General features: G+C 53.9%; 1 protein-coding gene across 1 annotated transcript in view; it reads right to left on the bottom strand.

Annotated features, from left to right (window-relative positions):
- PLXDC1 (plexin domain containing 1) overlaps window positions 1–16,805 on the bottom strand; it is a 63,461-nt gene that overhangs the window by 35,304 nt on the left and 11,352 nt on the right. Inside the window, exons 3-4 of the mRNA XM_054593633.1 lie at window positions 782–925; window positions 425–494 (exon numbers count right to left, since the gene is read on the bottom strand). Of these exons, the coding sequence (XP_054449608.1) occupies window positions 425–494; window positions 782–925 (214 nt within the window). The remainder of the gene's footprint in view (window positions 1–424; window positions 495–781; window positions 926–16,805) is intronic.

Genomic DNA, 16,805 nt, shown 5'->3' with positions numbered 1-16,805 from the left:
CCAGGTGGGCACAAATTCCCACCTCCCCTTCTCCCCGGGAACGTACACAGGAATCAAAGATGGGCTCCTGGTACCCACGGGGAGCCTGGACCCAGGAACCAAGCTCTTATTGCAGCTTCCCTTTCCCTCTCAGTCACAGGCTCAGATATACAGGGACCACAGGGCTGCCCACACTGGCCTGAGCTGGTCCAGAGGGAGACACATGCGCGTACACACACACAGGAGCAAATCAGCTGATGTGAGGGAGGCATCTGGACACAACCACTGACTTCCCTCCTGATAGTGGGCTCCCAAGACAGTCAAACATGGACCCCTCCCCGGTCCATCTCTATATCCCTATCTCCAGGGAACCTCCCCCGGTAGGTCCCCCAAGTTCTGGCTGAGAGCTCCAAATCCTCCCCCATCTCTACTGACCAGGACTTACCTCCAGTTGCTATGGTGATCTGCCGCAGAGGATGCCCGTAGAAAGGGAAATCAAAGGACAAGACCACTCTCTGGAGGGGATGGGAGAGAGTCGGCATGGGCCACGCTGCAGGCCAGGGGGCTGGACATCTACCCTGCTCCGTGCTCGTCTGGGTAGGGTGACGGGCAGGAATGGGCAGGGTAGGCTGACAGGACCTCAGGCGGGCATCCCAACTCTGGCCAAGCCACCCAGGATCCCCTGGAAGGCACCTCCCAGATCACACACCCTAGGCCATGAGCCGTGCCCAGGAACCAGGTGGGCAGAGGGGCTCCCAGCCTGCCAGCCCAGGGCAGCGCTGCCGGGAACTGGGGCACTCACCGAAGCCTGCCGGTGAGTGTTGGAGAGGATTCTGTGGACCTTCACTTGGCTCCGGTTGGCCTCAGCCACATCCACCCACAGCTCCCGGCTGCGGGGTTCGCTGGGGCCGTACAGACGGGACACATAGTAACTGTGGTTGTCCTCCTGCCGCGATCCAAGACAGAGCCCACAGGAGGCATGAGGTGTCGTCAGGCGTGCCAGGAAGCCCCCTCGGCACCTCCCCAACCCGGACTTCTGGATACAAAAAATCGTGGCCCTCCCAGGGAGTTGGACCTATGGCCCAGATGGCTGATTTAGTCTTGGTAGCCCCTGGGCTCCCCTTGGCCCCAAACAGCTCGGTACCCGGCCCCTAGCCATGTATATGCGGCTCTGGGCCCAGCCAAATGCAGATCTGCTATGTCCGTGCTCAGCCAGGCCATTCCCGGAGGGGCCAGGAGGCTTCTCCTGCAGCCCTTGGGTCCCCATGAAGCACACACACCAAGGCAGAGCTTGAGGCACCAAAGAGAAATAGGGCAGGCCCAAAAAGGGCTTTTGTCTTCAGGGAGCTCCCAGACTGAGGGGGAGAGCTCCCCTGCTCCAGGGAGTACTCTTTTTAAGGAAGAAGGGAAAAACTGGACCTTAGAAGCTGCCAGTCTAAAGATGGAAGCAAACCCTTGATCTTGGGGAGTTGCTGGTCTGATGGAGGAGGTGGGACTTATGCAAACAGAATGCACAGACACAGACCCTCAAGCAGAGAGATGATACAGAGCCCATACTACCTTCCCTAGAGGGTTTAGAAAGGGGAGAGAAGCAGCAAAGATTTCCTTAAGATGTATTTCTAACCTCTGCTATGTGTCCAATGGGGATAAAATAAAGAACAAGCCAGAACACAGCAGGCGGGCGTTAATTCTGTTAAGCCTTTCTTGCACAGAAGCATTTAGCACCAGAGTTGAAAAGAGGCCGGGAAATGGTTGGCAGAAAGGGTGGACGAGCCAGGACAGGAAGCGTTGTCACAGCACTTCAGCCGATGGCAGGGGTTGCGGGGAGGGGCAGTCGGGATGGAAGCAGCCACAGGAGAAATGGAGGCCCAGCGGGCAGGTTCCCTTGGCTGCAGCCGTGGAGACGGGGCCGCTGACCCGTGAGAATCCCTGGACGTCGTGGGCCATCAATCAGGCTGTCCAGAGGCAGTGGCTTCAGACACAGCAGAGCAGACCGTGCTCTCTGCCAGCCTGCCAGCTGCCCGGCCAGCCCTCGCCCTGGGCCCAGCACGGGCAGGGGCAGGACGCCTGCTCTGCCCACCCTCCAGGAGGAAGACTGCTCTTCTGACAAGGGGCGCACTCCAGGAATCCCGCGTCGGGGCAGAGCTGGGGGACAATGAGCAGAAGAAACGTGTAGACCGGGGGTAGATTTTGACTGCCGCTGCTGGTTTTATGCCCATCAGATAAAACTAAAACACATTTGAGGCCATGTCAGTCTGGTCACGAGCCATCTGGGGCACCCATTGTCCTTGTGACAAAATCCAACCCTCGGCCTGGCGCCCGAAGTCCCATCAGCAGCCAGTTCCACCTTCTCTCCAGCTTCACCTCTTTCCTACTCTCCTTCCCCTGTGCGTCCTCGTGCGCCCCTGCCACCAGACCAGGCACCTCTGGCGGCCTCACACTGCCACTGGTCACTTACGCCTTTGACATGCCGAGCCTCCTGCCGGGAATGACCTTCCTTGCCTTCTCCCCATGGCTGATACCTACTCCTTTAATGCTCAGCTTAAACCTCCTTTCTTGCTGACCTTCTCCTCCTACTTGCCCAGCGAGGTCCTCCATCCCTTGCAAATGGCCCCCACCATCCATGGGAGCCCTCAAGACGTGTGTGTACCATTTGTGAGAGTCATACGAGCTCACCTTTGCTTGATTTCTGGTTTTCCTCATGAAATCACCTGAAGGGACCAACTTGATGCCACAAACCCTGGGGTGAGGGCAAGTGCCCACGTCAAGGATGTTGCCTCTCACTGGTGCCAGAGTCACCCACCCTGGGGTCCCAGGCGGTGCCCAGGGAGGAGGCAGTGCTCCCCAGCTCTGCCTGCGGGCACCGTGTGCTTGTGGCCAGAGCTCTCAGCCTTTCACGGGGAAGCAGCCCCTTCCGTTTCCACCTCCCATCTGACTCCCCAGGGGACCAGATGTCGCATCCTTCCCTCCTGGTCTCCAGCCCTTCTATCTCCACCCATCTCTGCTGGGGATCTTCCCCTTGACCAAAAAACAAACACACACAAACCTCAAAACACACTTCCTCTCGAAAAATCGTCTGCCAAGAAACAGAGGTCCGGGCACACCAATTCAAGCAAAGAGATACGTACAAAGAAGATATGTCCCCAGCCTGCTTCCAGGGATTCACATGGTGAGCAGTTTTTATTCCACCGCAAAGCAAAAAATAGGGGGCCCTGAACAACACTGTATATCTGATGGTCCGCAGGACCCTAACTCTGACCCCAGCTCAGTTGCGACCACCTTCCAGAGCCACTGCTACAGCTCACCTCTTCTCTGGCCTGGTTCAAATATAAAAGTTGTTTACTGCCCCAGTTGGTGTGGTTCAGTGGATCCAGCACTGGCCTGCTGACCGAAAGGTCGCCCTTTCAATTCCCGCTCAGGGGGCACATGCCTGGGTTGCAGGCCAGGTCCTCAGCTGGGGGCGTGTGAGAGGCAACCGAACAATGTTTCTCTCTTACATCAATGTCTTCTCTCCTTCTCTTTCTCCCTCCTTTTCCCTCTCTCTAAAAATAAAAATAAATAAAATCTTTAAAAGTGGTTTATGAACTTACAAGGCTAGAAAAAAAGTGGTTTATTAAAGGGCATAGGTTAGCCTAAAATTTTGTCCAAAGAAAGGAAAACAAGTTAGATGCTACTCAGGTTGTTATTTAAATTCAGCTGCTCTCCCTTCCCCCGCCACCCACCCACCCACCCAAACTCTGATCCCCTGACAAGTGGGGACAGGCGAGGTCACCTCTGCACCCAGGGCTTGAGGGCCTTACATCCTCCGAGCTGGAGAAGCATCTGCCAAAGTGAATGAGGTGGGAACCCAGACCCTACTTTGTGCCCTTTTATAAGAGAAGGAGGATCGGTGCCTGGCATTGGGTTAGAACTCTGGAAATAAACCTGGGCTGTCTTATTATGACCTGCGGGTGAGGGGAAAATGAGTGGCCCAACAGAGCAAAGCAGCATCTAGGTAGCACTCCTTTTGTGTGCTTTGTGGGATGAATTGTGTCTTGCAAAAAAAATGCTTTCCAGCCCTAACCCCGGGTACCTATGAATATGACCTCATTTGAAAATCGCGTCTTGGCGGGCACTAATTCCAATGATGGATGTCCTTATGAAAGGAAGAAGAGACACATTTGAATACAGAGGCACACAGGCAACACGGGGAAGAAGGCCATGTGACAACAGAGGCAGAGACTGGAGGGGTGCAGCTTACAAGCCAAGGAACACCAAGGACTGCCAGGAGCCTCCAGGAGCTGGAAGGGGAGAGCAAGGACTGTCCCCTAGCACCTTCTGAGGGATCATGGCCTCGCTGATGACTCGATTCAGACTTCCGGCCTCCAGAACTGGAGGAGAGTACATTGCAGTTGCTGTAAGCCACTCAGATGGTGGCGATTTGTGGTGGAGCCCTAGGAAATGAATACACTTGCCACAGGTGTGTTGCTGTGGCTCAACTCAGGTAACCCTGAGCTGTCTCCCCCTTCCCTGTCACTGTCCTGCTTAGAACATTCTATGGCTTCCCAGCTGCTCTCAGAATGAAAGCCACGCTCCTTACCACAACTTACGAGGCTCCATGGGGGCAGACTCTGGACACTGCCTATCCAACACCCACTCACCCCTCCATGTTATTATCAGAACATTGACTTTGCAGCAAGCAGTAATGTAGCCAGCTAAAAAACCTCATTCCCCAGATGTCTTAAGGGTTACATGTGACATAGGCTGGCTAATGAGACAAACTGAAGGTTCTAGTGGAGACTTTTGAAAGAGGTTAAATTTAATTGCTCGCCCCTCTTGCCTTTGCCCTTCTTATTCCTGCCTGGAGTGTGGATATGATGCATGGCGCTCCAACAGCCGTCTTGTGAGTATAAGGACCAGAGCCACAACCTAGGAGGGCGGAGTGAGGAGCTGGATGGAACTTGGGTCCCTGACAAGTTGGAGGGATGCTCGTGGCGCCCTCTGTTACACACAAACACAAAGCCTTCCTGATGTGTGGTGGTCTGGCTCCGCACACACCCTTCCTCCCCGCCTCCACCCTTCCCCCCGCCCCACCGCCCCTGCTCTTTGCACTCCACCCAGGCTGGGCTCTTCTCAGTTCCTGAAATCACCAAGTGCTTGTCTGCCTCAGGACCCTGGTACTGCCTGTGCCTCGCAACCTCTTTCTTATTCCATTCAGAAGCCAACTCCTTCTTGTCCTTCAGGCCTCAGCTCTGCCATCATTTCCTTGGCAGCAGCCTGGTAACCACACCGCGGGCTGCGCCCCCTCATTGAGTTGCACGCTTGTGATGACTTATTTGCCTTTTACTCTTGTTATCTCCGCACCTGCCTTCCCTGTACGTTCCCCTTCCCTGTATGTTCCCCACGGGAAAGGTCAGCCTTTATCTCTGGTGTTTAACCACAAAGTATGTGCTCAGTTGGGGGATTTGTTAATGAATGAATGACCATTCAGAGTTTCAAAGCATGGCTTGTCCAAGGCTTGCCCACCCTTGGCCTGATCGCCACTGCTATGCATTCTGGTGACTGGAAAGGCATAGTGTTAGCACACGACGCAGGACGGCGGCTCACAGGGACAGGGGACGCTGTACTGCAGGAGTCAGTTGCACACGGCTCCCCACTAGGAACCTGAACAGGCATGTGTTTAAAATGGCCGTTTGCAGGCTCAGAGAAGGGTCCTGTTTCCAGCACCTGCTTCTGGGACTCGCCTGGTGATAGCGTTCGCTAAACCTCCACGCGTTGGAAATGAGGGCCCTGGATGGAATCCACGCTCCGCAGTGGTGAAGCCCAAACATGCTGACCTGTCTCTTGCTGCCTCACTAAGAGGCAAAGGGTGGCGTGACCGGGGACGCGTCTCACCAACCCATCGCTCCGACTCCTCTATTTCCCATGGAAAGAAACAGTCAACTGCCCCAGCAGGTGCTGCCTCACTGAGGAGCCAGCTGGCTGCTGTTGGGGGACCCTGGGACAGAAAGAATCACCTCACTCTTACAGTTCCCTAGGAGCCCTCCGGTGGCACCTCCTCAGTGACGAAAGATCTTTGTCTACGCTGACCCAGGAAGAGTCAGAGACTAAAGGAGCTGCCACCTCTCACTCCTGGGCAGAGATTCTGCCCAGTGAGTTAGCAGACCCCTGGGAGGGTGAGGCCCCCACACACTTGGGGCACGCTCAGGCCAGGCGGGCGAGGCCGAGGCTCTGCTGCAGGCCTTGGAAGTGCCAAATGCAGCCATCCTTCCAGGGAAGAAACGCCTCGGGGGCAGCGCCATGCAGAATCTGCCATTAGTCCCAAACGGGCCGCCACAGACAACCTCTCCTGGAGCAGGGGGACTTTGATTATCCCCAGGACAGTGAGGCTGGAAGCTGCATCTATTTAGAGCCCTGGCCTGGGGAGGCCCCATGGTGACGGCTGAGGCCAAACTGCAGCCTCAAGAGAAGGGGACGACTTGGACTGGGGCCATTCCTGGACAGAGCCAAGAACAAAGTCCGCAGGGGCAGGGAAGTGCCTGGGAGAACTGGAGGAAGGAGAAGGGCAGCTGGCATTGGCGCAGCTCTGACAGGTGCACGGGGCATTGCAGATGCATCCCCACAGAACAGCCCTGGCAGGTGAGTACTAGAATTAGTCCGTTTTACAAGTGGGGACACCGAGGCCCACATAGCTACCTGAGTCCGTGCCAGTCTCACAAACAATGCCTCTCCCTCTGTCTACTGTTTCTTGGGTCTTTAAGTAACTATCTCACTGGAAGGTGACTTGGACCACCTATCAGTCATTGGTTAAATTTCACATATCAGAAAAACCGGTGTGGGTCCTTTAGGGCAGCGGTCCCCAACTTTTTTAGCACCAGGGACTGATTTCATGGAAGGCAATTTTTAGCACCACGGACTGGGGGTGGAGGGGATGATTTCGGGATGATTTGAGCATATTCCATTCAAGCTCACCTCCTGCTGTGTGGCCAGTTCCCAGCAGGCCTGGAAGGGTACCGGTCCATGGCCTGGATATTGGGGACACCTGCTTTAGGGAACACAGAGCTCAGGGACTGTGTCGCGTTCATCTCCTCACCCCCAGCTCCTACCTAGCGCAGGGCATGGCACCTGGCATATGGTAGGTGCCAGGGATCTGCTTGCTGTATGAGTTCAATCAACAAGGATCCCACAGCTGATGGTGCCGCTGGCTATGCTGAGAATGTGCAGTGTGGCTCTGACAAGAACAGCCTCCTCTCCCACTACTGACATCGGGTGACACAAAACCACTTGTGTAGGAACCCCCCCCCCGCCCCGCCCTGCCCTCTGTCCTCCTCTGGGAATCCAAGTCCATAGACAGCATTCCCACAGCTGGGACATCCCACACACAGGAAGGCGTTTCCTGATTTCTCAGGCTCTTCTCTGAGGAAGCAAAACTAACAAGGGAGGTGCTTTCAGGGTGAGGATGGGAAACCTGGCTCCACCGGTTTAAATGCGGAAGAAAGGTATTGGATCAAGTGGCTGGCAGCCCCGCAGGCCAGCAAGCATGGAACGTGGGCGACTGTGGTATCACCAGGGCACTGCACTAAGTGTGACTGCCAGTCCGTAGAAAAGGAAAGGAAGACTTCAATAAATATACGCTGCGTGAGTGACCAAGAGACAAGAACTGAGGCAGAGAAAGCGGCGCGGGTTTCCGACAGCTTCTCAGGTCCCCGAGGTCGGAGGCCCTTCATCTCTGCACCCTCACTATAAACCTTCCCCGAGACAGAGCGACTGCTCCCTGGAACCGAAAGGGCCCTAACTAGAACTGTCTTATTCACGGCAGGATCAGAGGAAGGACTTCCAGGGATACCCTACACAGTCTGCCACCAGCACAGACTGTGCAGAGCCAAACGGGAAGACTGAAGTGAGAAGCCACACTTTGGAGGGAACTTTCCCCTGGCAACACTGGCCGCTGTGTATTTTTTTTCTTCTACAAAGTCAAGCACTGCTGGCTTCTTGACTGACCACGGGGAAAAGAGTCATGTGGTTGGGAATTCTCCAAACTTGGCGGTGCTTCCCGGCTACCCCTGCAGGTCCCTGGTCATGCTGCCGCGGGCACCAGCAGTTTTGATGGTGGAAGTCCACTCATGGCAGAGACTAATAAATGCCTCCTCATGACCATTCTCTCCTTCTTCCTTGAGTAGCGGAACCTCCCAATTTTAGTGAAGTACATCACCGCCCAGTTCGACTCTGCTTCCCAGCCCCCCTTACAGCTGGGTGTGGCTAAATGACTATGTCTGGCCCATGTTAGAGGGGCAGAATGATGGCCTTCAGTAGGAATGGGGGGCCCTCACCTTACTTGGTAACCATTGGCTGGGATGCAGATGTGATGCTGGGAGCTGAGACAGCCATCTTGGACCACAACACAGAAAGGCACTTACTGTAGAGGAAACCTGGGCCCCCAGCACCGTGGAGACCCTACATCAATCCCTGCTTACTTATGCTCACACATATGAGAGAACAAATTTCTGTCAGGTCCTAGTGCCTCGTCAGTTGGGCACTTGTAACAATAGCTGAATTTTTATCCTAATTAATACAAGGTCCTAAGTGGCCTCCTCAGGCCAGTCAACCCACTGACTTCTCTGTAATCCATACACGTCTCTTAAAGGGATTCAGAGGCCTTGCCTGGCAGTTAACTTGCCCGAGGAATTCGCCCAGTTCACGGCCTGGCACCGCATTTGACTTGCTGTCCGCGGGGCTGTCCCGCTGTCCCAGAGGGCAGCCCTCCAGCACTGTGGACTGGAGGCTAGGCGCTAGAGGGGGTGACACCACAGAAGGTCAGGGAGCGTAGCACAAGCCAGAGCACTTGGCAAGTCCACCAGAGGGAACTACGTTTCCTCGAAATGCATGCAAGAAGCCCTACTCAATAACCCCCATTCCTTTGGGGAAGCAACATGATGTGGATTTCAGACATTTTTGACCACGAAATCCTTTCTCCTAATTAATCTTCCATGGAAGTTTGATTCATGGATTACATCAAAGTAAGGCCACTCTGGGAGGTGGAAAGAGATCGAGCCACTTCCTTCTCCACACCCTCAAGCCACAGGAGCCCAGGCCTCTGTGGAGTGCAATTTGAAAGCCACCGCTCTAGGACCAAGTGCAGGGACTATGGCACCAGACAGGCTCAAGTTCAAAAACTGGCTCCACCACATAATGGCCGGTGCCAAGCACTACTGCCCACTGTGAGGGTCTGTTCCATCAATACCATCTCTCGCAGAGTCTGCGAAAGGATTACACAAAACATATCAACGGAAAGCTCTTAGCCCAGCGCCTGGTCCACAGCAGGTGTTTGATAAGTGGGAACTGTGATGCTGACGCTGACTTTGTCGGGCCTTTCTAGGAAAAGGTCTTGACGGTGGAGGCTGCCTCCTCAAAGCCATCCCCAGCTCCGTCCTAAACGTCCGCTGTTACGATGTCCCTTCTGTCTCAGTTATTCATGCCCAGAACCTGCCAGCGCTTCATTTGTGACAGCAGGGCAGCATTTACCTTGGCGGAGCTCAAAATGGTTCTGGGCAGGAATTCTGGCTAAGCTGTCACCATTGGCCCATCACCTGCCAGCCAACTGGCAGGTGGAAATGCCAGGGCAGGCAACCAAGGGTGTCCTGTGGGGCCTAGCGGAGAGGCCCGGCCAGCCAGGCATGTCGGGCTGGTGCTCCAGGCAGCTGGGTCCAATCCTGGAGGTGCTGATGGGATTAGTGGGGTGGGGGCACCCCAGCCCCTGCCTCCACCATTCCATGAGGCCCTACAAGACCAACAGGAAGGTTTTCTAGATCTCTGCAACTCAAAGTATGCTGCAGGGACCAGCAGCTTCCGTGCTACGTGGGAGCTCATTAGAAATGCAGAATCCTGGGCCTAACCCCAAACTTGCTGGATCAAAATTGCATTTGAACTAGTTCCCCAAGGGATTCCTTTGCACAATAAAATTGGTCCAGTGCTGGTCTAGAAGCACCCTTGCTCACGTCTGTTCCTGAGCAGACAGTGGTTAAATGCCCAGACTCTGAAGGCAGAAGGACCTAGGTTCTTGTCCTGGCTCTGCCACTCACTAGCTATGCTACCTTGGGTAAGCGCTTCCCCTCTCTGCTCCGGGATAGCATTAGAAAGACCTGCCTCCTGGAGTGGTTGGGTAGATTAAATGCAAGGCCACAGAATCAAGCTGGCATTCTGGAAGGGTCCCTTTACCCTTAGTTTCCCTTTGCTCATGTATCCACACAACAACCTCCATTTGCCTCCAGAAGTATTCGAGCACCCCACTGAAGCAAACCTGCGAGCCCACAGAGAACACTTGCTGTCACAGAAGTGCGGAACGCGGGTCTCACCCAGGAGGGGAAGGACCCCGGCCAGACAAAGGGGCCCTTACATCAGCGCTGAGGGCTGGCATCCAGGGGTGTCGGGGTGGGTGAGGCTGACCTAAGAAGGCCCTGGAAGTGGGGGGCCAGACCAGGCTTGGCAAGAGGGTGTGGGCTGGCTTTCCCAACAAAGCATTTCTTCCTTTCCCCAACACTTCACAGAAATGGAAGAATCGCCGTGTCCTGGCACTGATGCAGCTGTGGGCTTTTGGAGAAGTGTCAGCCGACCAGAGGTTTTTGTAACACAAATATATATCATATAACCACAGAGAATTAGGACGATAAGGAAGAACAAAAACAAGAGCAGACCTCCTCCATCCCTCCTCTGGTCCTGGCTGGTATCACGGCTTCTAGTCTTTTTCATATGTGTATAATTTCCATGGTTATCACTCTGCTAATCACCCAGTTCTGTGGATGCTCTAGTCACACCTCATGGCATTGAAAGCAGTTTCTGAGTTGAACATGGTCTCTTAACCACCATTTGTAAGTGTCGTGGCTCCCTACTCAGAAGAAAATGCACAGTTTTCTTAACTATTTCCCTATTGTTGGGCATTTAGGTAGATTCCAATTTGTATGCTCTCACAAATGCTGTGTGGTGAATTCACTGATGTATTTCCATACCCTGGACTATTTCCCCTCCTTTAAAGCCTTTGGTAGAAAGTGGTGCTTCTGACACTTGAACGTGCACAGGAATCACCTGGGAGTCAGATTCTCATTCGGCAGCACTGGGCGGGGCCTGGGCTTCCGCCTTTCCCACAAACTCCCAGGTGCTGCCGATGCTGCTGGTTACCCCCGAGATTCCGAGGAGCAGTGAACATATGCAGGGGAGCACCTAGGGCTTCCAGGCCAGGAAATCCTCTGTTGCTGGGATCCTGTTCTTGTACTTCCAGGTAAGATCTGGGCAGGTTGGGGGAGCATGACCCTTTTTTCTTAGACCTTTCTGGTTAACTTCTCAACCAATCAGCTCAATGGAGTTTTATAACAACTTGTAAGGCATTCTCAGTTCCACCTCACAGATGGGGAAACTGAGGTTTAGAGTGACAATGTGGCAAGGATATATACTGTCAACCATACCTGGGGCCACAGTATGGTGGCCAATTGTCCTGGGGTTTCCCAGGGTGCTGAACGTTCGGTGCTAACACCAGGACCATCCTGGGAAAACCAAGGTGGTTGGGTGATTGCGAACCACCCCCCTACCTGTGCCAGGCCCTTTCCATAGGTTCTTGTAGAACCTTTGCAGTTACACTTAGAAAATAGCAACCCCATTTGACAATAAACAAATGGGCTCAAGAGGGAATAAGAAATTTGCCCAAGACAAAAAGACAAACAACCTAATTTAAAAATGGGCAAAGGAAAGAGATGGAGAAAGGACTTAGACATTTCTCCAAAGAAGATATACAAGTGACCAACAAGCACAGGAAAAGATGTTCAACATTGTAAGTCATTAGGGAAACACAAAGCAAAACCACAATGACATACCACCTCACACCCACTAAGATGCTACAATTTAACAACAACACCACCACCACACACACACACACACACACACACACAGATGGAAAACACTAGGTGCTTGCAAGGAAGGAGGGAAATTGGAGCCCTCATATACTGCTGCTGGGAACGTAAAATGGTTCAGCTACTATAGAAAGCAGTTTGGCTGTTCCTCATAAAGTTAAACATAGAATAACCACATGACCCAGCAATTCCACTCCTGGGTGTGTGAACACCGAATAGTTGAAAACAGGTACTCGAACAAATACATGTGCTCATGTTCATAGCTGCTGTACTCACAGTAGCCAAAAGATGGGGACAGTCCAAATGTCCATCAACAAATGAACGGATACACTAATTACGGTATACGGTATCTGAACAATGGAATATTATTCAGCCATAAAATGGATGAGCCTCAAAAACATTATGGTGGTGAAAGAAACCAGATACGAAAGGTCATATATCCTAAGATTTCATTATGTTTGAAACATCTAAACTAGGTACATCCGTAGAAACAGAACCGGCTTGGTCGTTGCCATGGGCTTGAAGGGAGGAGAACATGGGGAGCAACTGCTTAAGGGGTACAGTATTTCAGTATTTCCTTTTAGGGTGATAAAAGAATTTTAATAAAGAGACATGAGATTCTTTGGAATCAGAGATCATTTTTTAAAAACTTTTAAAATCCTCACCCAAAGATATATTTTTATTGATCTTAGAGAAAAGGAGAAACATTGATGTGAAAGAGAAACATCAACTGGTTTCCTCTCATATGTGCCACGACTGGGGCTCGAACTCGCAACCTAGGCATCTGCCCTGACCAGGAATCAAACCTGCAGCCTTTTGGTGTACAGGATGACCCTCCAACCAACTGAGCCACCTGGTGGGGGCTGATGAAAGTGTTTTGAAACTAGACAAAGGTGATGGGTAAACAGCATTGTGAGTGTGTTAAATGCACTTCACTTTAAAATGATATTTTATGTGACCCACTCTTCAGGAAGGAAGGAAGGAAAAGACAAAGAAAGAAGAGACCGACCTGCCCCAGGGAAAGGGAAAGGGCCACCAAGAGGGGCCTACATGGGAGACAGACCTCCAGGGCTGTGCACCCAGCAGGGGCGCTGCCGTGGGAGGGGAGACAACAGGGACAGAGATCCCCTCAAGTGCCTCGAATTTTGCTGTTACATTTCAGCCCCGTGAGATCGCTATTTGCCACCGCATTTGGGAAGTCTGAAGCTAACGGCTGGCCGAAGCTCACCACGCCGGGTGCACTGACTGAGGGGCTAGGTGTGCAGCCCCAGCCGTGGAGCTGGTAGGTGCGGGGGCCCAGCTCCGGGACCAAGGCTGTCAGGCCCTTTCCGCAGCGCTGGGCCCCAGGCGTCTGCACTCCGCCTCCGCCTCCTGCCTGCCCGGACACCCTTTCTTCTTCTCACAAACTCTCTTATCTTCTCTCTCTTCAAAAGTCTACTCACAACTTTGCCGTCCCTCCACTCACCTCACAGCCTACTCCCGGATGTCTCCCCGTACTGGCCTCCTCACCGCATCCCTTCCCCGCATCCCTTCCCCCGCGCACTGGCCTGGTGGGGTTCTTCAACGAGCACTACTTCTTCTCTGTGTGTCTATGCTAGGAATCTGTCCACTTGTCCTGTCTCCCCTAGGCCCTTAGATCTGGGGAGGGGCCTTCTGAAGGTCCCCTTTTGGGAGCTGCCTGCTTTGGAAGGTTATAGAAACCCGGCAGTCGCTTGTCCATCTCGCTGCTCAGCCATCTTGGAGAACGTGGTACCTGCCCCGATGCAGGGTCCTCGGTATTTCCAGGCCTGTCCTGGTGGTGGAAGTGCTGGGAAGTTTTGCTTGGGCCAGAAAGGAGAGGAATTCATGGGAAGACTAGGGTGGCAGGAGGGACTCTTTTCTCTTATGGAGTGAATTACATCCTATCCTATTACAGGGGAACCTCCAAATCTCAACGTTCTTAAACTTGGTTCCTCTCAAACGCTGGCTCCAGACCTAAACCACAGAACCAAGATTGGAAAATCCTCAAGATGGAAGAGAACCTTTGTCCAAGGCCTCCCCCTCCAGCCGCTTGGAGGAGAAACTGGCACAGCTCAAGGTCTCTGACTTAGCACTATGGCTCTCCCAACCCCTTTCCCCTCCAAGGAAATTCCCAGTGTTCCAGGGCCCTGGGACTGGTCTTGGTGGAAAAAATCTCTGGAAAACGGGAATTCAGACAAGAGTCCTATTCCCACTGGGATGTGGTTTTTGAGTGGGCGTGAGAATAAAATCCAAGGAAATGGCTCTGACCAGGGGCCTTGGAGCCATCTGTTCACCCTGGGAGTGCAGGCTGGACCCCTCCAGGCCTCAGAACAAGAGGGTCTGAATGGGAAGAAGCATTGTGGTGAGGTGGCTGGGCAGGGGGGATGGGCAAGAGGAGGTAAGTAGGGAGTCTGGGGGGGGCGTACACAGGGAGGTACACAGGGAGGCTGGGAAGAAGGGGCTGGGCCAGGGAGGGTGAGGAGGAAAGATGGTCAGAGGAGGCAAAAGCCTGTGAGGGCCTGGGGGGGGGGGGGCGGGGGGGGGGAGACTGGGCAGGGGGCGGACCTGAGGGAGCTGGGCCAGAGGGACTAGCCAGGAGGGAAGCCACAGCCAGAGGACGTACTGAGGAACGACGAAGGAAGATAAGGGGCCGAAGGGAACGGCAGCTCACCTGCCAGGCCCCGGCCCTGTGACAGGGCCCCAGAGCGCGAGCACAGACCAGGGCGTGACATGGAGAAACAGTGGAAATGCTTTCCTGTTGAGGCCCAAGAAAACTTTCCTGAACAGGCCAAATCAAGCTTGCCGATGTGTCCCCTTCTCGCCACTCCCCTCTTGCCGGCCCTTTACCGCCAAGCTGTTGTCTAGACTGGGTGTCCTTCAGGCAAAGACACCCCAGCTTCTGAAATGCTTATGAGAGATGTGGGAGAAGCAGGCGTCTCTGGGCCCATTTGCTGGGCTCTTGCTGGACCCCTGCTGGGCGGAGGCGGCCCACTGTCCAGCGAGGGTGGGCTCGTAGCCTGGGGGGCTGTTGAGGTCTGGCTATGGTGACGGGGGATGATCATCAGTGTCCCCCAGGGACCACTGCTCAGTGCCAGGCCTAACAGGGTCAGTGGAAGGCAGAGCAGGGCACACAGGCCTCTCCGAGGACTGAGGCACGAGGCCACCCGGGTCACGGGTGTGCATGCATGTGTGTAAGCTCTGACGTTTCCTTCTGTGCGTGGAAACCCAAAAGTCAGTAGAGTTGGGGTCCCTGGATCTGAGAACCTGCTCCAGGCAAAACCTCTTCTCATCAATAACCTTTTGAGGTCTCTGGGGATGAGCAAATCCTTACTTCTCTGGTTCCCTCAAAGGAGGAGCTCCCCCCATGTGCCAGGCACTGGCGACAGAGTGATAAAACAGTCTCGGGTCTCATGGTGCCTCGGTCCCAGCGGGAGGACAGGCAACATAAAAAAATAAACAGGGAATTCAATGCAGGACAAGGTAAGTGCTACGGAGAAAAGTCACCTATTTTCCCTGCCCCGGCAGCAGCACTGCAGCTATTGGAAAACAGCATGTCTGAGCCTTCTCTCTGTGCTAGGCCAACTAGCCCAGCCGTTCTGGACCGCTCTGGTTTCTGGATAACCACCTAAAAGGACGGCACAAGCCCCTCAGCTGTGGTTGGACTGAGAAATGCCCTGCAGGATCCCCAGAACCCCCGCCCTGGTCCCAGGGTTTCTGTGGGTTTGTATTAACACGGCTGGCTTTGCCACCTCCCTCCTCGGTAGCCACTCCTCACTCCTGACTCATCCTCGGTCCACAGGCAGGAAGGAGCCCCCAAGTCTTTCCTCCTGAACTGCGGCTAAGCCACATCTCTCCCCCCTTATTCTAAATGTAAGTGCCAGGATTTATATTCACCCCAGCACTTTCGTCCGGCCCGAGTCCAACTTTCAGCCTGCTGAGGACGGCTTCCGGTTCTGATCTGACATCTGAACTTTCTTCCGCTAAGGCGGAGGTCTGACCCGGGAAATGCTGGGCACAGCCCCTCACCAGTCAGAGGGGCCTCCTGCCAGGCTGGCCCTGCTCTTCCACGTGGATTCCCGGCGTGTGGCTGCTGAGGGAGCCACGAAGCCCGGGGATACTGGAAGTCTTGTGGTCCAGTACAGAGCCACATGGTGCCTGAGAAAGCCTCATATTCTGGTGATCAGTCTGGTAACCAATTTTGAAATGGGTTTGAAATGTTACATGTCAGAAATCCCACACCCAGATCACCATGAGACTCAATGGAGGGGACTTTTAAAGAAAAAAATTCCCAGGCTCCAGCTGCAGAGCTTCTGAACCAGTCAGCCCAGGGTGGGACCCAAGAATGTGTGTTGTTTTTTTCAGCTCTGGGGTTATTGATTCCATGCTGGCTCTTAAAGATCCCGCTGTCCTTTCCGAACGCCTACAGACGATTGCTTCCAGAAGTCCCCGTCTCTGTTGCTCCCTGCCGCAAGGTCCTTTCAGCACAAACTGGGACATGGCCCTCTGGCCCAAAGCAAGTATCAGTTCTGAAACCGATGGCCCAACCCAGCTGGGGATAGGGAAGGCTGAGCCTCCAGGTGCCCCCTCTCTCAGGGGACTCTTCTGCCACGGCCTTCCGCCCCACCGCCCCGGCACGGCTCCTTGGTTCTGAAGGATGGAGGAGGAGGGCAGAATGGCAGTGAGTGGGCTGCATGGGAGTGCGGGGGACTCTGCCTCAGGGCCCGGATTAGGGCGAGGAGAGTGCGGCAGGGACCGCAGGTGCAACATTCATGACCAAAAACTCAGTCACCGAGACAGAGACTATTTCAATGCCGTATTTTTTACAAATCAAGATTAACGCAAACAAATCTATGATGAACAAAATATCAAAATCTGAAATAAAGACAGGATCGATGGTACCAAGTCATGTCAGAGCCTGAGGTAAAAAGGAGTAAGTCATAGAAATGATGC

The sequence above is a fragment of the Pteronotus mesoamericanus genome, unplaced genomic scaffold (genome assembly GCF_021234165.1).
Source record: "Pteronotus mesoamericanus isolate MK-2021 breed Mesoamerican mustached bat unplaced genomic scaffold, CSHL_Meso_final scaffold_476, whole genome shotgun sequence".
Lineage (NCBI taxonomy): Eukaryota > Metazoa > Chordata > Mammalia > Chiroptera > Mormoopidae > Pteronotus > Pteronotus mesoamericanus.
This window is presented reverse-complemented; position numbering and strand designations above follow the sequence as displayed.